The sequence below is a fragment of the Prinia subflava genome, chromosome 14, assembly GCF_021018805.1.
Source record: "Prinia subflava isolate CZ2003 ecotype Zambia chromosome 14, Cam_Psub_1.2, whole genome shotgun sequence".
Taxonomy (NCBI): Eukaryota; Metazoa; Chordata; class Aves; order Passeriformes; family Cisticolidae; genus Prinia; species Prinia subflava.
In genome coordinates this window covers 5,634,314-5,657,225 of record NC_086260.1, presented here as the reverse complement: position 1 = coordinate 5,657,225, position 22,912 = coordinate 5,634,314, and the positions used below count along the sequence as shown (strand labels likewise).

General features: G+C 45.4%; 1 protein-coding gene across 1 annotated transcript in view; it reads right to left on the bottom strand.

Annotated features, from left to right (window-relative positions):
* Positions 1-22,912, bottom strand: part of LRIG1 (leucine rich repeats and immunoglobulin like domains 1) — a 92,331-nt gene that overhangs the window by 56,250 nt on the left and 13,169 nt on the right. The window contains exon 2 of the mRNA XM_063411996.1: positions 826-897. Coding sequence (XP_063268066.1) covers positions 826-897 — 72 coding nt within the window. The remainder of the gene's footprint in view (positions 1-825; positions 898-22,912) is intronic.

Here is a 22,912-nt window from a genome sequence, read left to right as displayed (position 1 = left end):
GAGCCCAAACCTCAAGTTATGCCAGCGATTCACCAGGCAAACACGAGCTCATTACCTCAGCCCACCGCCTGCAATTTCAGTCACTCTCGTTTTTTATCCCCAAAATCAGAGCTCCAGGAATCCCTGTGAAGGGCTGATACTGCAGCCCCTCTGTGAGTGAAACTGCTGAGCCTTCACAGAGATCAGGAGCTGGGAAAACCTGCAGTTCCCTGAAATAGGTTCCTTTTGCCAGCAAGGAGGGTCTGGCACAGCCACTCAGACCTTCACCAGCTCCTCTTTTCCCCACCAGAGCAGAAGACGGCTCTGCTGGTTTAGCCTCTTCTAGCAAGATTTCCAACAGAATTTGTTCTGGTTCCAAAAGGAACGCAAATGTCTGAGAGAGGAGGAGACACAGTTAAGTGCTTTGTTATCCCCTACACTACACCTTTGTTTCCTGGGAGATTTGGGCTAGGTTGGCATCAGGTATCACAATCCAGGCTGCTGTGCCTTGCTTCAGGGTTATGCTTTCAGCAAGGAGCTTTGTGTGTATGCTCAGGTGTGCTGAACTGCTCCCTCCAAGCATTGCACAACACTGAGGGAGGCAAACTCCAATGATTTCCAATAACAACTCTGCTGTTTTAATTGGGATGTTGTGTTCTGCTAATTGATTAATTTAAAACAAGCAGCCCAGGTACAACACAGAGGAAAAAACCTCCACACTAAGTCCAACCTGCTCGTTCAACTTAGCTAAAGGAAGGTACTGTCTTAGGAAATGAGATATAATTTTCTCACAGCCCACTAACAGTCCTGGCAAAATACAATTAAAACCTTTGAAGTAATACTTACAGTTCCTGCAGGTTCGACAGCTCTGCAAAGGCAGAAGGATCAATCTCTGTCAACTTGTTGTAGCTCAGGTTTCTGTTAAAATAAAAGACAGTGGGATCAGCAAACTGCAGTCACCCTGCTCAGCAAAACAGAGTAATCTTAATTATTCTGGATTGCACTGGGAGGGTTTGGGTTTTGGGGTTTTTTTAAAGAGAACTTAAATGGGAGAGCAGCACTTTTCTGCTGAATACACAAGTGACTTTAGTTCCATGGCAAAAATGTTATCTAGCTCTCCCCAAGCTTCTTCCTCTTTTGCATTAGATTAGTGTGGTTTTAATTTGTCTTCCTATTACACAATTACATTTATTATTCTACTATTGGTTATTCACAACCACAAAACTAATCACAGATGAATAGGATATTTCCTGACAAATTAAAGTCTGAACTGAAGCAATCAACAAACCTTCCACTAAATATTTTATAGTTATATTCACACAGAGTATTTTTTATACCGCTATGTGTTACACACAAAATACACATAATATTATAATAATATAAGTATGTACACTTACCATGTGTAACCATAAAATATATTCTACATTTTCTAACAAGATTATATAATTAGTCTATCACTATTTTTTTTTTAATCAGTGAATACAGCTTTCAAGCCATACAGTAGTACACATTCTGGGCCTCAACAACACCAGCCAACACTTTCCAACTATCCAACAGCCCAAATCTAAATCTAAATCATATTCTAGCACTGATGGATGACAAATGGGTTGTGCTGTATTATCTGAAAGCAGCCTGATCTGCCTCATAGGACATCTCTGACTGGAAACACATCCAGAGCTCAACAAGCTTCAGGAAGGGACACACTGCAAGGACTGCTAGGGACAGCAAATGAGCAAAATAATGCAAATTAAGTGCCAGCTCCAGAAACCACAAGCAAGAGCTTTGCCATGCTCTGCTGTAGCATCACACAGTGCAACAGCAGAGTCTTCCCTCCAAGATCTGCACCCTCAGCACACCACACAGGACAGGTCAAACCTGCAGCTAGGGACTAACAGATCAATTAAGGCCAAGTGACTAATGATGCAGAAAGTAACAAGTGCTTTAATTACCATTCTGTATGCAGTGCTGGCATGTTTCTGTGAGTGTGTAATCTAAAGAAGGAGGAGGCAAATTGATGGGTGGTAGCAGAAAAGCAACCACAGTAAATTGTAAGGAAATTGTGAGGGGACTTCTTTAATTTCACTTTGCTCCACACCCTGCTCTCAGATATTACCCTGGGTAAAATTCAACCCTCCTGCCTCCTCTGCAGGGAGGTTACACCCTCTTACTGCACCTCTGAACACAACCCAAAAGATTCATGGCCTGATTTTAGATAAGCCCTCAAACATTGAGCTGCTCATTCAAACCACCAAGCCAGTCTGACTAGAAAATTGGCCAATCTTCCCTGGTTTGGGTTTTTCTTTGCTTTAAAACTGTGCCCACAGAAAGCAAGCAGGTCTGTAACCCCAACAGGAAAACAGAACCTAAGTCACCGAGGCACCTACTGAACTTTCACCAATGCTCCATGACCCAAGAGCTGAGGCACACAGAAAGAAAAAGCAGCTGCCAGAAGAGCACTGATGGAAAATCCCTCTTGAAGTGCTCACACTAACACACTGCACTCTCTGGCAATGAATCCAGAGAAACCCAGGCTCACAGCAGCCTTACAGACACCAAGACGTGAAAGACTACAAAGCTTACCAAGTTTGTGTGATTAGCAGGAAGTGATAAACACCTCTTTCAAGCTAGAAAGCAGATATTGATCACCTGCCCTCCTCTAACGCATTTATGGGAAGTCCTCAAAGCGTTCCCCTGCACGAGGAAATCATTTGATGGCTTTCACATCACACCATTCCCCATCATTTCAGCTCTGAAGGCAGCTTCTTGCATCTTGCCCAAAATGTTCAATTTTTTGCCAATACCTGCTGTGGAAGAATGCTCTACAAATCAACAACACAGGCTGGCTCTTAACAGAGCCTAGAACTGAAGCTAGACAGGAGTGTAAAACTTAACCAAGCATCTCAGTTTAAAATATGCTGTCCTGTAAGCCCCTTCTGTCTTTTAAAACACTCAGGAGACCTTTAAATCAATATCAGCCTACAGCAGATATCCATTTCACTATGAACTCAAAGGCATTTATCTAAATAAAAGTCAAACTGCAGTTTAAACTCAGAGTGTGTTTGAAAGCCAAGTCCATATTCATAGCACAATTATGAATTAAAGTGCAATTTGCCCACAGATTACATTACTACTTTTTTTTTTTTTAACCACACAGTAAGATCAGGTTGGAGCTTGTCCCTGCCTGATCTACAGGCAAAAAGAGAAAAAACAACAGGTAACGTCCTACAGGCTCAGCACAGTAAAGCTGTGACACAGAAATACGAGTGACAAACTAAAAGGGGGAAATACAGTCAGACATGACTATGCATGAATCCATCTGTTTTTGTGTATTTCTGTGTCTTTTACTGCAGCCAAACTTTACATTTTTTAATGTAATGTATTTCTCCTCAACGCATTCCTCTGCAATAGGCTAAGAGAGTATTTTATGAAGCAAGAAACAAGAACACATGCACCAAAACTGATCATCCCTACACTTGCCAGAGGGACCAGATCCCTGCCTGAGCTTGTGCTCAAGCACTGAGTGATGATGACAAGAACCTACAAAATTCACAAGTGAAAAAAACAAAGATCTTCATAAATTAAAGGATTTCACAGGCACAGTTTAATGTCACCCAAAGTGACTTTCTGATTATTGTGCTGCCTTTCAGGACATTTGAACATCAAAGTCACTGCACAAACAGATGGCTCTTCAGATAGCACAGACAGATTTTGCTGCTCCAGCAACAGAAAGACTTTCCAATAGCTGCATAAATGCAGGTGAACTCCATCCTCTTGCACATCAAACTTTTCAGTTCTACTCACACTATTCATTCCAACCAAGCATCCTCACTAAATGTACAATACACTGCTCAAAAATCAGTGGGGAAATGAATAAAGAAATAAAGAACAGCTAGAAATACAGCCAGTACAAAATAAACAGGAGACTTAAAATTACATAGCTATGCCAAAATAAAGTTTACTGAGTTTCCAGCACTAGCTGTATTTTAACTTATATTAAAACATCCAAGAATTTCTAGCCTGAAGCCTTAACAATCAAAGGATGTGTTTCTCAGAACTGTGATCCCCTCACCAGGCAGTATTTGGCATGCCAGTCACAGCGTTTAAGTGAGAGAAAGAATTAACGTGCTCCAATAGATAGATCATTGGGACTGGGAGTCAGGAAACCTCTGTCTGTTCCTGGGTCTCTTAATCTCCTGCTGTGTGACCGGGTCATGTCACATCACCTCTCCAGAGCTTTTGTTTCCACAGCCACCCTTTGTCTGCCTTGTCTATTTAGACTGTAAATAAAATTGAGGTAGGTATTGTCTTGGTTTAGCCTGATGCTGATGAAATGAGGCCTCAGTCTTGGTTGGGCTCCAGTAATGCAAATAAAGAAGGGAACTCAAAACTCGAGGTCATGGGTGCACACGATGCTCTCCCACCCCTAAGTGTGGGTCCCAAACGTCCAGCAGTGAACCAAGCACTGCAGGGGCTCCAATGTCCCCACCAGGTTGGCCTCTCTGAGCTGAGCACACCAGCAGTGCAGGCTGATGGAGATGCCAAGCCTGGGGGCACAGCTGTCCCACCATTGAAAGCTGTCACATTTACTGTTCCTCTGCAGCAAGAATGCATTTCTTCTCAAGGAGCCCCTTGAGATGATGCCACACAGGCAACCAGTGGCTGAACAAATGTTTCTGCCATCAGTTCTCCAAAATGTCTCCCCCAAAGAAAGAGAGCCATCAATTCCCAACACCAAAACCCTGTCCTTTCCCAAACCAGCCCTTGCCCAACGCTCTGAGGTATCTCTCATGCTGGGGATCTCTTCAAAGCCAGTTTATAAAGCATCACCTACAGTGTTTTATGCCAGTTCCAAGAGCCCATGTCTTTGGTGCCTGTTCTGCCCCTTTCCTGGCACCCACATGTGAGATTAGCTGAGCCCCAAGGTGGGACTGCCTACAAACCGCCCCGGGCCTGCTTCTCTGCAAGGGTATGTGTTTCTGTTGAATTATTCGTGGAAGGATATTTTGATCCTTCCAAGGCAACTATGGAAAGAAAATAGAAGTCAACTAATATAAACTCAGTACAAGAGCCTGGGCTGTGAGGTCAGGGAAGTATCCTTCAAAGGTTAGAAGCTTTACAGCTTGGAGGAGAAAGAGCAGAACCACCAACCTGAGTGGCCCCTAACATTCAGACTCTTTTTTTCATATCAGCTTCTATTGAACAGGAAAAGTTGGTAGATGTTTTCAAACTTTATTCTGATTTACTGGCATGAGAAGTGTTCTACATATTATTTATCCATTACAGACTTCAACTCTTCCTTGTATTGGCTAATCCAACAATGTAGGGTTTTCCCCTCCTGTCACTAAGATGCCTACAATGGGGAGCCTGTTAAATCAATATGGGAAGGGCCCTGTTCTGTCTCTTCAACCATTCCTGTCTCTAAATAAGAAAGCATTGTTTGCCTTCAGTTGGCATTGTGAAAGTGGCTCTGTGGATCACTGAACACTGAAGAAGACTGAAATGAAAGTCTTGTTAAATAACTGGGTATGTTCAAACTATCTCCCAAAAGAAATAACGCTGTCACAGAAAGAGCCCTGCTTGCCAGTGAGGAGGGGTCAGTCAGTTCTTTCACCTGTGAGAAGCCAACCCTGCCCCCTTGGGCAAGGTGCAGGACAGACTAGGAGTTCATGTACAAGTTTTGGCTCTGCTTTGGGACCTTGACCAGTGCAGAGAAAAGCCACCTCTCTGTTGAAAACAGAGGTGCCTGTCTGGCTTACCAGACAAAGGAACAGACATGTATGGCTCCTGGTCTCTGCTCACCATGATGATGGCTGAATTCTGTCCTGCAAGGTGAAAGTTTCCAACCCTTACATCAAAACCATTTATCTGTCAGTGCAGAAGATTATGTCAAAAGCGTTTCTGCACCTTTTGATGACAGGCATTGGAGAAAAGGAGGATGGCTTGAAATTCTGTCACTGCCAACTGTGGCTTTCATTAAGCACTTTGTCAACCGTTGTCATAACACAACTTTTCATTGCTCCTGCACAAAAGGGAGCCGTGGGCCCAGAACAATTGAGCCCTGCAGTAGAAATTCCTCTGGCTCATCTGTCGAAAGATAGCTGCCTAGTCTGCAGCTTACTGAATAGGCACCATCCTCTTCCCACATGTTTGTAGGTGGCTTTTACAGCGCTGGAATGGAGGCCCCATGCACACTTGAGTGGGTATGAAAAGCATGGCTGCAGCTGAATTAGCTTGGGGATGGGGGCCAGGGGAGCAAGAGAGGGAGCACACTGCCCATGCTGGAAGTGTGCAGCTGTGCAGGAAGAAAGCACGCTCAAATGGCTCTTTTAAACAAGCTTGTGAGGTGCCAGAGAGATGGCAGAGTCCTTGTAAAGCGGTGACAGGTGAGCATTAATGCTGAAGCACAAAGCCATCAAAGAGATTGCATGGATTCAGGCTGCTGTATGCACTGTCAGGACAGAAGGAAGCAGCTTTAGTCCATTTTTGATTCCTGTGCACAGGACAGGTCCAAAGTCTACTCCCATGAGGCAAGAGCAGCCAAACAGCTCCTGCAGCTCTTCTCCTTAGACCTGTGCTCCAGTCCCTTCCTCTGGATGTGCTCCAGCACCTCCCTGTGTGTCCTGCAGTGAGGGGCACAGGACTGAACCCAGGATTCAATGCATAGCCTCACCAGTGCTGAAGGTGATCACTGGCCTGGCTCTGCTGGCCACACGATTGCTGGTACAAGCCAGGGTGCCTCTTGGTCACCTGCTAGCTCATGCTCAGACAGCTGCCAAGCAGCACCTCCTGGTCCTTTTTCACCAGGCAGCTTTTCAGGCACTGTACCCCAAGCTGAGCCCTGTGTGATTTCTGAGTACAGTGTGCTGCCTACAAGAGCAAAGCATGTGGCTTCCAAGAGACTCTGAAATGGAGCACAGAAATGGCCCACACCAAGCACGGGGAAGAGTCACCTCCTAGAAGGAGGTAGGAGCACCAAAACACAGGGCACCAGAGAGGTGGATGTCCCAAATTGCTGCTCTAAGTGCTTTGGAGAGAAAGGGACTCGGCAGGACACAGAGAGGCTACACAGCACCCATGGGTGAAGGTGAGTCCCACCAGTGAGGGGTTCTGCTAGTGGCTCAGCTGATGTGCTCACTCAGGCTTTACTTATGTCCTTGTTCAAATTAGCAGCAGCAGATTGGCTTGGGTTAACAGCCTGCTCATATAAGGGGCTTTATGTGCAGGAGGGAGTCAACTTAAGGGCAGCCCTCAAGCCATAATATGAGCTAATTTGACAGTGAAGACAAACTTTGAGAGGTCATCCAGACACCAAGAAAACTGCACCATGAATCACTCTCGTCATGACCAACGATACTGTCTGAAGGAAATTCCTGTAGCATGATCCCCAAAGAATTGATACCACACCAATTCCAGCGGATACATGCAGCCATTAATGCAAAGAATACTAATTAAAACCACACCACTGAGAAGTATTGTGCCAGACTACAATTTAATTTAGCATGTAGTTGGTATGGTTCGAGAAACTTGGGAATGATCTTGCCTTCAAGTGACTTTCAGGGACACACTTTCAGCCTTGGCCCTTCCTCCTGCTCTGCCACTCTGCACTCACAACTTTGGGTGCACACAGATCACACACCTGGCACAGAGGTGAGCACCCACCACAGCTGGTCAGCTCACACAGGGCTGGAAATAGAAATATCTCTATCACTGTGACTGCCAGACTCTGACAGGCAGCACAGGGTGAGCAGTCACTCCCTCAGGGCTGAGGAAAGGCAGGACTCCTCTGCAGGAGCACTGGGTAACACTGTGCTGCTGCTGGGGCTTCTACATCACCTACACCAAGAATTTTTTATTGTCTCCTTCAACAGGGCAGTGTCAGGTTATTTTAGGCCCTGTTTGGCTTACACAAATGTGTTTTGACAAAACGTAGGATCCCATTTCCTCCTATTTTAATAACCTCAGCAAAACTCAAGTAGAGTTCTTGCCTGCTTTTTTCTTTCATTTTTCTTGGAAGATCATCTCCTCCAAACACCCGTTTTACTTGTTAAGACAGCAGCCTTAGATGCAACTTAATCTACATAATCACACATATATGCAAATATTCTGTAACACATGTACAAGTCACCTGGGTAACTCAGGTACTCATGGCTACACTGCCTGAAGGAGAATGATCCTCCCCAAAACATGCTGAGGTATCAGCTGGAAGGATTGAATCAAAGCAAAAACACATTTCAAAGGGGGCATGAGCATCTAAATAAGAATAACTGGATTTAACTTCACGTAAAGCAATCCTGCTTTGCCACCTGTGACAGGTTAAGCAGTTGGAAGGAAAAGCAGGATGTGGAAGGTTTTTTAACCCACAAATAAAACTCCACCCATCATTTGCCCTGACACCCATAGGTTTTTTTCTGGGTTTATTGCTTTAATTAAGTGCTAACTACTGCCATGAGAAAGACCTATTCCTAAAACCAAAACCCTGCAAGTTGATTGCTCCATTGTATATGGCCAAACTCCCATTTTTCTAACTTGATAGCAAGTTTCTTTCTTGGTGATTTTGCATCCACAAAGCAAAGCACACTGTCTTAAGCCACTGAAGCAAGGGCTGGATAGCCCAGCTCATAAACAAAATACTCATCAAACAAATTGCTCCTGTTTCCATCACTGCTGTGTTTCTTTGTTAAATCAATAAAGGCCATGACTTCTTCACTAACATTTTCAATTAAGATTCCCCACTGTGTATTCAACATATTAAACCAATTTATTGAGGATTAAAAACTATATAATTTACTATACATATCTACCTTAGAACTGCTCAGCCTCCATTAACAATAACAAGCTAGATTGATAAATCAGCATTAAGTGCTATTTACAGTTTCAAACATGGCTTGTTTTGCAAAGCAAATATTTTCATCTGAAAGTTGTGCAACTCTTCACAAATACTCACAGCAGATAAACCATGTTAAACCTTTGGCTTTTTCAGATATTTGGGAAGACCCACAGCAGCATGTTTGACTGCTGGCAATCAAACCCTCCCACCACATGACTTTGCAAAATCCAGCTGTGGGTTAGAAGTTGAGAGCAGAGAGGAGAGAGAGAGAGATAATTCAGAATTTCCTCAAACACTGTTCTAAATTTCCTTGACTTTAGAAAACTTCCAAGGTCAATCATTCAGTAATACTGAATAATCCATATTTCAAGATACATTTTCTCAGAGAACACAGAATTGTAATGTGCTCTGCTCTCTCTGGGGATTCAAATGGTTTCAATCCCATCTGCAAGTGTTCCTGGTAAGCTCAGAGACCTTAACCAGCCAAAATGATATTTTTTTTCCACTGCTCCAACACCACTTTTTATAAAAGTACTTAGTAAATGCACAACACTGGGTGGCACTATCCATGTCTGCATCACTGCACGCCAGGATGGGGCATCTGAGGATCCCCCTGAGGAAGAAATTTCAGCCCACAGCTGGAATTATCCCCTTGCAGAGCCCACCCTGAGTGGCAGCACTGGGCATGGCCGTGCCCAGTCCGTCACTGATGGTAGGGACAGGGCACACAATCCTCTCCTACTGTGTTTGCCCAGAGATTTGCTCTCTTGTGCCTCTAATTAATAGTTAATCAGGAAGGATTGATCTCCCCCCAAAAACATGCTTGGTTACAAGTGGCACAAAGGAATATTTGTGCACTGGTTAAAACAAGTCAGGCAAAGAGTTGGGGGAAAAGTTTCTAAAAAAAGTCCCCAGATTTTTCCTGTGGCTCACTCCAGGCTTGCTGCAGCTTCTCCTGCACTTGACACTACTTTTCACCCACACAAAGGGGCTGCATCACCTCCTGCTGTCATACAGTGATGGTACCCAAGTGTTTTTAGAGGCTTTTCCCAGAAAGAACCACTGCTTTCATACAGTGATGGTACCTAAGTGTTTTTAGAGGCTTTTCCCAGAAAGAACCACTGCTGTCCTGTTCTGCACCTGGCTGGCCACCACACATGGCTGTCTCACTGGTGGCTGCTCCTCCCCAGCCACTCAGTGCTGTGCTGTCATCAGGAAAACTCTCAGCACACAGACTGACGTGAAGCTCTGCCTCCTTAGATGTGCTGCAAAAGTTTAACAGCCCCAGGGAGCAGAGCCAGCACAGCCCACCCAGCTGGACCAGCAGGACAGAGGCACTGGTCACCCCTCCTGGCAGCAGTGACTGCAACCTCACAGAACACCCAGGCAACTCTGCAGCTTTGCACAGTGGAAATAAAGCCCTCTCTGATCCCAGCAGCCGCCAGAGTGGAATTACAGCTCTGGACTCCTTGCTATGCCCACCATAAACTTACTCAGTTTGAAATCTACTGGAACAAGGACATTCCTGGCACTTTCCAATGCCATGGGCCGAAACTGAGAGAGGTTGGCCAAATGCAAACATCTTGTGTGTGGAAAGGAATGATGTATATAACCTCAAACTATCTCAGGGAGTAGTTACCCATGGGCTGTCTATGGCTGGCAGCGCTGTGTGGTGCAGGGCCAGCTCTAATCCCCCAGAGGTGTGAGGAACACATGGCAGACAGCTCTCCATTTCCAGTTTAAAAATAGTTCTCCTCTGTAATAAAAAACAGCATTTTAAGGGCAAAACCTGAAAATTTTAAGCTAAAAAACCCCTAAGCTGGCCATCCTGGCTGGAGGTGTGTGGTTTACACAAGCACCCACCCCCTTTCCTTTCGAGTAATCAATGTCCAATCATAATGCACTTCCACTCCAAGCACTTTTGTACTGCCAACAAAGCACCAAGCAATTTAATGGATTTCTAACCCCAAACTGGAAGCTGTACTACATCCAACTGATTCCATTTGTTCAGCCTTAAAGGAAGCCCCAGGAACAAAATGCTAGAAATAAAACCACATGCACTGATAACATTACAGAAATAGATCCACCAAGAAGCAAATGTTCTGTCTCTTTTATCTGACCTCCAGCTTGGTTTAATTGACCTTCAAGATCGAAAGACTGCATTTAAAACAAGCCCTTTCTACTTAGATCAAGAGTAATAAAAGTGTGAGTGTACATGGATGTGTAACTGTGTGAGTGTGCTCTATAAAAAGTACTTTCCTACCTCGATGTTAACATCAGGGTCAGCTGTCAGAACAATCATTCAGACTTTTCTGGCATAACTCCTGTATTGGTTTTTGCCAATGGGACAGCAGCAATGTCAAAGCAGAAGGAATTGAAGCTCAAGTCTCTGCCCAAGGAATGCCACAGAGGGAACAATTAAACCTTTTGGTGTTTTACATTCCAGCCTTGACAGTCCTTACATAGAGCAGAATCTCACATGTGTACATTCATGCTGAAATAACTTGCACATGTACCTGACCTGCACCATGTGCATTCACAGGCACAAAGGCAGGTCTAAACACAAACACATACAAGTATGCACGAGGCAATACAATTACAGTGATGTCCACTGCTAGAAAAGGGAATTTGGGACAGCTGCACAACTTAGAATAAGTTGTGAAGAGCGCTAGTAAAAAATCTTTATTGCACTCTGCGCCGGCATATAATGTCACATCTTTTACAGAAGCACTATTTCAAAAATCTTTGAGAGCTTTAGAGTTTTTTATTGGTGCTGTTTTTCAGCTCCTTCCACTTACAAAGCCTGATTTCTGTATTAGTGCAACTCAGGCTGCAGAAAGTTTCAGAAGGAGAAAAAGTTATAGGCAATTAAATTTTAAAAAGTTCTTCAAATGAGCTTGCTCTTCCCCAAGCTTGCCATCTCAGAACTTGGCAGGATTAAAAGTCAGTCCTTATTTCCAGTGGCTGCAGCTTTTTGCTCTTCAGGTCCCTTAAACTTTCAGGCGTCCTGGGCAAACAGGGCTCCAGGCAGAGCCAAGGGGAAGCAGCTGCTCATGAGCCCACATTGGCTCCTGCTCCCCACCTTTGTGTAGGGACACTGGAGCTGAGTTTGAACCCTGCACTAGCATCAGTCAGGCACCAAAGCTGAGCACACAATTCTCTTTCAGATCAGAAAGGTATTTTTTCATCTACTTCAAAGGGCTCTGATGTGCTTTGCTGGATGGATGCCTTGATTTATTATTCAATGAACTCCCTCAGATTTGCACAGTTTCCCAGCTAAAAGCATCACAGCTAATTCAAAGGGAATGTAGATGTTTAAGGTTCAGTCAAAGAACAAACTTTGCCTTCTATAGATTTTTATCCTTTCCACATTGCAGAGGGGAGGGGAACATTTCTCAATTCTTTTGCTCCAGGAAACAATAAAGAACCCACTCTCCTGCAAAATTGCGGGATTCAGCAGGTACTTGGATAAACTAATTTCTTCTTCTTTTAACTATTATTCTATTATTATTTGAATCATACTGCTCCTCTTGGCATTTCAGATACGATTTTTTTGTTGTAACTATGTTAGTTTCTGCTCACCAGAGGATGTGTATTTGTCACAGGAGCTCCAGTCCCAGCTCCAAGGACAGGGAATGCCTTCATCTGAAGGGATGCTGCACTCAAGCAACAAATTCTGCAGGGAGATGTTAAAAGGCAGACAGGTCCTTCCCTCTTGCTTTGAGCCCACCTCACTCCATAATCCAAAGTAGGTGCCATCTTAAAACTTACCTAATGGCCTCTCAAAATATTTTTTGAAACTCCCATAATGAAACTCCATGTGGGTGGCCACCTGGCTGCCCTGAAAATAGAAAAGCTAACACTGCAATTTGGCCAGGAACAGAAATACCCTTTCCCTGAGTGGTCCTTGTGAGCCCAGGCACCGTGCCAGGGGCTCACCATTCACTGCACGACCTGCACTCCTCACAGGGCTAAGGGCTCCTTGGCTTCACACCAACTCCTGCTCCAAAACCTCATCATTTGGGAAGCATGAATGCAGAAGGTGCTCCCAAGGTGTCACTGCACTGTGAGGGACACAGGTGCACTCACTGCTTGGAGAATTCAAGCCATGTCCTTTTGAAAGCACACCGATTAATCTCTATGAAAATAAGAAATGTCACCATTTTGAGGAAATCAGAGAAAGAATCATTAGGGCTTGTGGAAAGCACTGCTGCTCTAAGCACAGACAGTAATGGGAAAAAACTGCAGCAATTCACATGAAAAGATGAAGAAATCCTGAGATGAACCATGAAGGAGAAGCCAAAGCATCCCACAAGAGGAGACATGGGAGAGATACATAAGTGGGCAAGCCTAGGGAGATCAGAGGATGACAGCACTTCTCATAGCTAAAAAACCACAGGAAAGAACCCCTGTGCAAGTCATCACCACATCTGTGCAGCCATGAACAGCAGATAGCTGCAGCAAACTGCCTGAAGGAGAAAAACTTCCTCAGTGCTTCCCAAAAGTGGGCATTGCCAGGAGCAGGACAGGGAGCACATGCTGTGCACACTCGCTATTCCCAGCCTGGCCAGACTACAGCAATGCCACATTAAAAAACACTTTGCTCAATTTGTCACAGCAAGTGAGGTATGAAATAAAAAAAAAATCCAGATCATCCAAACCCTTCAAGTCTTTGTAAACCAATCAAAATTGTGTAAAAATAAATTGCAATGCATTTTATAGGGGAAAATAACTCTACTGCAAGTGGAAACACATAATCTTGCTTTTCTCTAACAAAACCTACAGGAAATGGCTCTGCAAAAGTTAACTAAGTGATACTGAACTTTCTCCAGAGTGTTGTATAGGAAGTAACTGCAAAAATGACTGCCCAATTTAACCTTTTGTCCAGACTGCACTACAGAGCCACACCACAGAGGTATCTGGCTGATGTTAACAATCCCCTGGTGTATTCTCCAGAACTGCAGCAGAGAAAGCAGGTTATCTCACACATGCTCACCCTTGCCACGGCACAAAGCCCAGGCAGCCACTGCTGATGGAAAACAGCATTTTCCAATTTTCCCTTTCCCTGGCCAGCAATTGGTTTTTATTTTGTTTTTTAAAGATGTGGTGCAAAAAGCACAGCAGATGCCTGTATGCCCTGCATCCAGACCAGCAAGCAAAGGTGCCCCATCCCTCTGCACATCTGCTAGACATCCATCCAGCCCTTTGCTAAATATCTCAATGTGATATTGGAGTATTTGTGGGTGGAACCTTTTTAGCACCCATCACTAACATTCACTGAGCTTCTCTGCCTTTACTCACCACCTCCACCGCCCCAGGAAGGGCTGCAGCAAGTGCCAGGGAAGGATCTTTTGCTCCCAAGGCATCTCAGGAACAGCACATCTGCCAAGAAACCTGCTGTCACACAATTCCACAAACTGAGCCAAGCTGCCCGCCCCATCCTTTCTCCCCCACCATCCACATGCTCCAGAGTGGAGAAGGGCTGCTGCAAACAGGAGAAAAGTCTGGTTTTCAGCCTTCATTCCTTTCAGTTGAAAAGGAGGAACTACAGCTTTATACATCCACATATACACACATACACACATCCATGTATACACACACACCCATCTACTGAATCTCCAACATCTCATTCAATCTTCACTTTCCATTAAATACACTGTATTGAGGAAGCAAAAAAGAAAAAAGTCAAAGAAGAAACTAAAGGTTTTACATATCCCCACAAAGCTTGGGTCCTGTGTAACTGCTTTAACCAGGACAGAGCTTCAAGAGCTGCAGAATACTGCTTGGTCACATTAGCCAGCAGGAAACCATTTCATGCTCTTTTTTCAGCAAATTTGACACCACCACCGAAGTTGCTCCAAGACACAGAAAAAACACACCAAAAAACCCCACCCATGGTGGAGAGAGCCAAAAAATCAGTCTGGAGCAGGGGAGGCTCACAATAAAATGCCCCCCATGGAATGACACTGAATTCAATATACTGAAACAGCCACTGGGAGGGAGGCCAATACACAGGAATATTGCAATCAGCCTTGGGAATTAGCTCTAGTAGGTTGTTTCTTTTCCTGCAGCCCCACACTTACGTCAAGTCACGTGAATACAATTACATAAACTGCACCTTTTCCATGAACACCTTCACTGCGATAAAGGTTCTCGTTTTGCTCCACATAACACTCTCCACAGGTTTATAAGCTTTAATTGCTATGAGAACCCATAAAAAGTGCCCAAATAAGTCTATTTAATGGTTACACATTAACCATCATACACCTCCAGGCTTGTGTTATCCACCTATTTGCTAAATCAATAAACTGCTCATAGGCAAACTTTTGAAAAACATTGCTGCTGTTGAAAATGTTCCGTTTCTGTTTACTAATAACTTCATAGAATTAATTGAAAACTCCTACCCATATCTGAAGTTTTCTGCTTAGTTCTTGTAGGGAAAAAAGCAAGCTGATTTTCAGCAAAGAATCAACCTCAAATATCTCTACTGATTGAATCTGGATGCTGGCCCATAAGGCAATGCAAGAGCAGTACAAATCCAGGCTGGGAAGGACTTGGGTCAAGAGAAATAAATGAGTGTGTGTGTGTCTGCAGAGCCAGAGCTCCTCTGAACTCGAGCAGAACAAGTCTCTAGGAAACGCCATAAGCCTGCACAGCCAGGAGCAGGGAAGCTGTTCACGTGAGCAGGACAAACAGGAAGCATTAACAAGGGGTTCTAGGACAGCAAAACCCCCCAAAAACTTACTGGCAATTAAAATTAAGGGCATTGCACTGGGTGGATTCACCCCTCTACCTTCACCTGCCAATGGGTGCAGACACACTGCTGGGTGTCTGCATCTCCTATGGGCAACAGCAGTCGGTGGGACAGCAGCAAATGAACACAGCCTTACCACAACAGCCACCTCAGAAAACCTCTGCAAGGCTACCTGAAAAAGCTCCTGCAATGCCCCACACACCACGGTGGAGGAGGGCAGACAACATTTCAATCAACTGCCCTGTACCTAAGGGGACCCCAGTCCCCTGACGCAGCCCAGCTGCCCCGGTTATAGCACTAAATGTTACTGGGGCACTGACAGATGTCCTGGTGTGCCATCACCCACCCCACGGACACACACAGCTGACAGCAGGGCCCCAAAGCCAACCCCTGCACCTCCTGCCTCCTCTGGGACTGGGAGAGGGTGAGCGAGCCTGGGCCAAGCAGCCTGCCCGTGATTAAGTGTTGATCAAATCCAACCATTTCATAAAGCTTCTAGTGTGCCCAGCCAGCTTCAACAGTCTCTGCACTTTGCTTGAAATCCCTAGGATATTTATGAAAAGCTGGCAAATGGCTCCTTAGACACCTTCCCCCCACTCCCTTACTAAGCAAAACTCAATCTGAAACCCCAGTGCGGCTTTCTTCTCCAAGCACACCCTGCTTATTCTCAGCGTGGCACCAGAGCCCCACACTCTGACTTGCATCCCTGGGGAGAAGGGATGATTCTGTGGATGGGACACCGAGCAGCCTGGTCTAGTGAGTGGCTTCCCTGCACAGGCCAAAGGGATTGGAACTAGATGGGTTTTAAGCCCCTTCCAACCCAAGCCTGTGATTCCGACGTTTCCATGCCTCTGGAGATGGATAACACACCACTTTTCCCCTAAGGAGGTCCCCTGCCCTACACCAGCCTCCCAGCCCATCTGCACACCCATTTCCAGGGGGGCAGACAGACAGCGGGCACTTCACACCTCCCCACCATAAACCTGCCCAGAGCAATTACCCAGCCCCATTCCAGCTGGGAACACATTGCTGCCTCATTTATAGCACCAGAGCTGCAAGGGCAGCAGGCAGCTGGCCCCAGCCATGCACAGAGAGAAGCCAAAGCCCTCCAACAGCAGAGGAAATGCAAACACAGGGGGCTCACACTACCTGCCCCCCTGCCTGTACCCATCTTAAAAATTAATCCCACTTGTAAAAGCTGGAGTGCAGCCTGTATTTCAGGGCGAATAATAAGGCGAGGCCTTTATAAATAAGGAATCACTTACTGTTCAGAGGGAGGGGAAATTATAAAGGTTATTTAAATTAAAAACAAGCCACACAAACAAACAAACCTCACTGTCTTTCCCCCCCAGCCCCACGCTGGCTGCCTGCTCCACACACATTATCTGCAAACCGCGGGGAAAACCGAGCCCTGCTCTGTCCGTGCTGTTTCACAATCTGCTCGCTCTGAACCTTACACCACGGCAGGAATTAAACAAACATTTCCTCCTTCTTGGGGATTTCCCCCTTCTTGGGGATTTCCCCCTGCCCCATCCCGAGCTGGGCTCCAAAGTCCAGCTGAGCAGCAGGCACGGGAGTGAGGAGGAGCGGTCAGCCCTGAGGTCAGCACACTCCCCACCACTCCAGCCGCCCCCCAAAGCACCCAGGGGTGCTGGTGGTGCTGATGGAGCACACAGATGCCCTTGCTTTGGGAAAGGCAGGAGGAAAGCTGGGGTGGGCAGGTGTCCATTGGAGCTTCACAAAAAAACAGCCCGGGAAACAGGAGAGGGTCTCTGTGAAACCCCAAGCACCCATCCCACTGCTCCACTAAGGGAGAATAAATGCACCAAAGCCACCGAATCTCCCCATTCCTCATTTCTGCATGAACTTCTTTGAGCCATGCTCAGAAAAGAACAAGGCTGTGGATGTCTGTCCTCTTCCCCAGTGAGTTTAAAACTGGAATAAGAGCAGAGGGCTGGGAGGGGTGAGGGAGCTCCTGCCAGGCTGCAGAACCAGGGGCAGGCAGGGGAGGGTGAGCAGCCAAGGGCCAGCACAAAGCCTTCAGCCTTGGATGGCCTGGGCCCATCACTGCAGAAAAGAGGAGGCCCACACACTCCCTAAACACACCACAGACAGCCAAGGTGGGAAGGGAGGGCAGCAATATTATACAATCCAGAGATACATACTCTGCAGAAGTCAATTAAAACTTTAGTCAGCCCTGGAGACACAAATCCTCAAGGAAACCAGACTTCTCATGCCCATCTTCATGCATATTACTGAGGTTACAAGTAACTGCAGCAGAAAAATTCCATGAGAAATCTTCTCTTAATTTGTCCATGTTACCAAACAGGTTTATGTTACAAATTTGGAGTTTATCTTCCTTGAAAAACTCTGGTCATAGCAGGGAGCCAGCAAAGTGAGAGCATGATTTAAACTGAGGGGCTAAACACTGGGGAACAAAGTCAGGTTGGTTGAATTTTTGTGTGGTTGCTGCTATTTAATGGCAATGCCTCATTAAAATGTGGGATAAAGGAAGCTTTTGTTAATGACCTCCTCTTTTCCTCCCTCACGTACCTTCCCCTCAGGGTTTTGAGATCACATATAAAACACATCCCCAAGCTCCTCAAGGGATTTCTTTTTTTTTTCCCAGCAAAGCTAAGGCTGACAAGACTTGACATTCCTGAAATGTTTAAACAGGGAAAGAGAGAGAAACAACATTTTTTCAAACCCACTTCATGCATCAGAGACAAGCAAAAATTGGCCCTGGGCCAAAAGACACCCCCAAAAATTCAAAAATATTTGCGAGATCATCTTAAATACTCCCAATGCTCCTGACAGAAAAGTCCCCAGCTGCACAGCAGACCCAAGCCCCCACGCTGAATGCTGCACATTCCTGGAGGGAGCTGTGGGGCAGGGAGACAGAATCCACAAGCCACCACACAGAGCTGTCCCCGAGCTCTCCATGGGGACAATACCACCACCCATGGCAGCACTCAGCCTCCCCCTCCAAGCAGGTGGGGAGCCCTTAAAAAACCTCAAAACCATCCCCAGGACTTGGTAATGAGTTTGGGATTTGGAAACCAGGCTAATGAAGAGGCAAGAGCCAAGATATCCAATTTCTGCCAAACACCAGGAAAAGCACACTGCTATCAGTAGCCATTATAATTAATTAATTCATACACCAGCCTATTTTGTAGCTTTTTCCAGGCTGGGATTTCACTTCACTCATGCTGCGGGACAGAACTGGGCAAGGGAAAGGGTGCAGATGGAGCACTGCAGCTTGCAATAAAACCCCTGAAGGTGATACAAACCAGATGTGGATGGTAACCCCATGTGTTCCGAGAGGTGTTACAGCTCCACACGTCAGACACAGCACGTCAAACACTCCAGAGCAAGCACCCACAGCGCCAAAACACACTCAGGAGTGGGGAGCATTCCAAGGGGTGCAGAAGGGGTTAACAGGAACCCACCGAGCTCCACTGGCCAATTATCCTTCCTCGGTTTACTAGCACAGAAATTTGGGCATCAAAGACGACCACAGTGTTCCACTTGTGCAGTAAACTCCTTTCACCAACATCACTTCACACTTTCTAGAGTGCAAAGTTCGTGCTGATATTGTTGGCTTTCTTGCTCCCCTGCTTTTTTGGCACCATTCCTCCCTTCTTGGCTGTTCATTAATATGCAATCAGTACATTAAAGGCTTCGTTCCACAGGCCCAGCCAGGCTGCAGCAGCCTTTTCCAGCAAGTGCTGTCTTGTGCAAAGGGTGCACAATGCATTTAGGTGCTCCCAAACAGTCAAAATTAAAACTCCAAGCCCTGTATTCCCACAAATTGGGTTTTGCAGAACAAGGAATTATCACCATCAGTGCCAGGAGTGTCCAGAGAAAACCTGGAAACAATACTGAATTTACACACACGATGCTTTACTCCTCTATGCACTGGTTACACCACTGACACTAATGTTTTACACCATTTACAGACTGGCTGATCACAGCTTCATGGCAAAGGCTGCCTGAACACACCGGCAGTGAGAAAGTTTCCACCATTTGCATTTGAATGATGAATCACTGGGATGCTGTGAACAGTCTTCCAAAAAATACCACCTGTTTTTACAGCTATCTGCTAATCTTCCAGATGTGAGCAGGAAGCAGGACAGCCCTACCTCATTTACCATCACCGTGGCTGCATGGAAAACCACGTCACCACAGATCAAAATAATTCCTGCTCTTTTGGGAGCATTTTCTGAAGGGTTCTGCTCCCCACATGCCTCACTCCTACCAGCTCCATCCCTGAACAACACTCATTTCAACCAGGAAACCAACTCAGCTCAAGTTCCCCTGTAGTTCTTTACAAAAACAACCTATCAGCTGCCGGCTAACCAGCTCCTCATTTAAACACCCTGAATTTCCTTCACAGCCTCCTCTTTTCCTGCCCCTGGGCTTGACCATTTCAGCCTCTGGTCCAGCCTGTCCCCTCCTGGCCCACCCAGCATCACCTCCTGCCCTGCTGTCCAAACAGGCACAGAAAACTTACCCCAGCCTCCCATAATACATTATTAAATCCTGTCTTATTTTTCTTCCCTAGGAGACTAAACATAGGCTCTTAGCTCAATATAAAACTAAGCACAAGCTCAAAACAGATCAAACACAGTTTAATTGCGAGGAGTACCAGAAAAAGCACTCTGGTCATTTTAAGCCACACTAATAAGTTTTTGTCCCAGTTTTTCAAGAGTTGCTTATTATGGAGATGAGCCCAACTAGAAAATCAAAAATCAAGTATCCCTGAACTCTGCAGGAAGGTTTATCTGAATTTGGGGCCATATCTGCACTGAATGCCGCAGAGCCAAATAACATTTTTCCATTATTTTTTATCACTATTGCTGCATGTTCTCCCCCATGAGCACAAGGTCCCATCAAAATTTCTCCAGACATTCCCCAGTCCCATAAATTGCTAGAAATCTGGACTTACATCAATGGGATTACAGGAGAACAGACAAATGTGCACATGCTGGACAGAAAGGGGACAACACAGCACTTTAAAACTGGAGAGTATTTTTCATTTACAAATAGTTTACATTTTTTGGATCCAGGGGCGGACAACCCGCTCAGTCTGTGCTGAAACCGAAGAAATATCATGTGTGAGCACTAACCACAGTGTAGCAAAGTTAATAAACAACAGACAGGCAGCCATATGCAACGAGACTGGTGTTTTTGGTAGGGGAGGCAAATTAAAGGGAAAAGAAACACCAACTCCAGCAACCTAATCACAGCTAAATGACCTACCTATTAATAACCTCCAGCAGGGACCCAGCTCTCTGCAGCCCACTGTACTACTGCTTTTAGGTCTCAGACCATCATCCTGGCACATGGGAAGGCCAAACCCTGGCACCTGCAGCAAGGAGGGACAAAATGATGTCTGGGTGGTCACACCAGGCAGGGTCACAGCACAGCATGGAGTGGCACACGAGTCCTGGGGCAATGCTCTGGGTTAATGGGCACAAGCACAGCTCCAGTTCTGATCCAAGACAGACTGGTGCACTCTTCCATAAATTCATTTGGGAATAACTACAAGGAACCTAAAGCACACTGTGCACCTTGCAAATGGGTACTGTGTTTGCAAATGTAATTTTAGGGGGTATGGAAACAACAGCCTGTACTCAGCACCAGGTAAGCAAGGGCTGCTGTGGGCAAAGGCTTGCTGGGCTCCTTTGGAAGTCTCCACCATGAGAACTGACTGAGGTGGGCTGCAAGCCTCCTACACCAGCCTCTGCTTTCTCAGCAAATAAAGCTAAAATGAGTGCCCACACCTGCATTATCCATGATTTTACAAATGCTTTTGATATTACGTTAAACAATATCCTTATATCCCACAGTAGAGACAAGTCTTGAAAGGAAGTGGGACAACTCTGCTTGCCAAGCTGAGAAACCTGGACTTGGAGCATCTTTATTGAAATTCAGCCCGCCAAGACCAATTTGATGTGTTTTATTACTGCAAGGAATTCCACAAATATGCTGGCAACTTTCAGCATCAGTGTGGGTTCCTAGGTAGGAAAAAACCTCCTTAAAAATACGCATTTTCCAGATTTTGCAAACATTTACCAGATGTAAATTCATGGGCAATTCATCTGCCATGACAAGTGTGTAGACACCAAATGTAGCAGAAGAGGCTGAGCATTCACCTCTGTCATGAGTGAAAGTCGACAGCCAGATACGCCTGGCTGAACAAAGGTTTGTTTTCAATTATATTTCGAATTCTTCTAACAATAACTGTGTGGCGTCTGGCAGTAACACATCTGAGCCTTTGAAGTGGTTCTTGACTTTGACCAGAAGAAGGGGGAGGGCAAAAAAGGGGATCAATCAGCAATTTCAGTCTGAGTCAAACCTCTTCTCTGAAGAGAAGATGCCAATACCAAAATCCCCCAGCACCATGAATGCGCTCACAAAAACAACAAGAAGAAAGCTAAAACAAAACCTACACTTGGGCCAGAATAACAACAGATGTGCTCTGGGGTTTCACCTTTAGAAACAAGGTTATGGGATGCAAAGTCAGTGGTCCCAGACCAGGAGTCCCAGGAGTCTTCCTGCCTCCACATCCCCTTCCTGGTCACTCATGGTCATGCCTCTAATAAAGAGCTCATGGCAAGAGAAATCCAAGAGACATAAACCCAATGCTTGGAGCATCCATAACACACCACAACAGCAACATTGGTGCTGCAGAGCACAAATTATGGGATGCTGGTGGCCACACAACCAAATCACCTCTAGAAGAACATTCAAAAATGAACATTCAGTGAAGAACATTCCCAGGAGCCTTGAGCAGGTTTGCAGTGCCTGCAGGTACAGGAGTTGCCACACACCCTCATTTCCCTTTCTTTTAAGTCCACTTTTAAGCATCTAAACTCCTTTTCAGATTTAAATGACAGTAAGATCACCGGGGAAGTCAGTGCAAGAACAAGGAAAACCTCAGTTTTAAAATCTTTATCTTTTTTATCTGGTTTATTCAAATAAGCACAGCTGTGGTTTAAGAACAACAAGGTGGCAGAGCACAGCAGCTCTGAAGATTGGGAATGGTGGTTTTGGTCAGAATGATGCTAATTTAAAGAGGGATAAAAATGCCATATTCATTTTTCCTAAGCCATGCCCAAGTCCTACCAACTCTTTCTTAGGTCAGGCAGTTTCTGGAAACATTTTCTAGCTCAAAACATTTGCAGAATTTCAAGAATTTGCTCCACAAATCTTGAGGCTGCTTTGTTCAGGAATGCTTGACATGTGGGCAAAGGGAAACCAAAACTTTCCTTGAATGCTGCAGAAAACTTTAAACCCTGCCCAAGATGAAAACTGCAAGAGTCAAAACTCTGAAGGAAGTGTGGGCT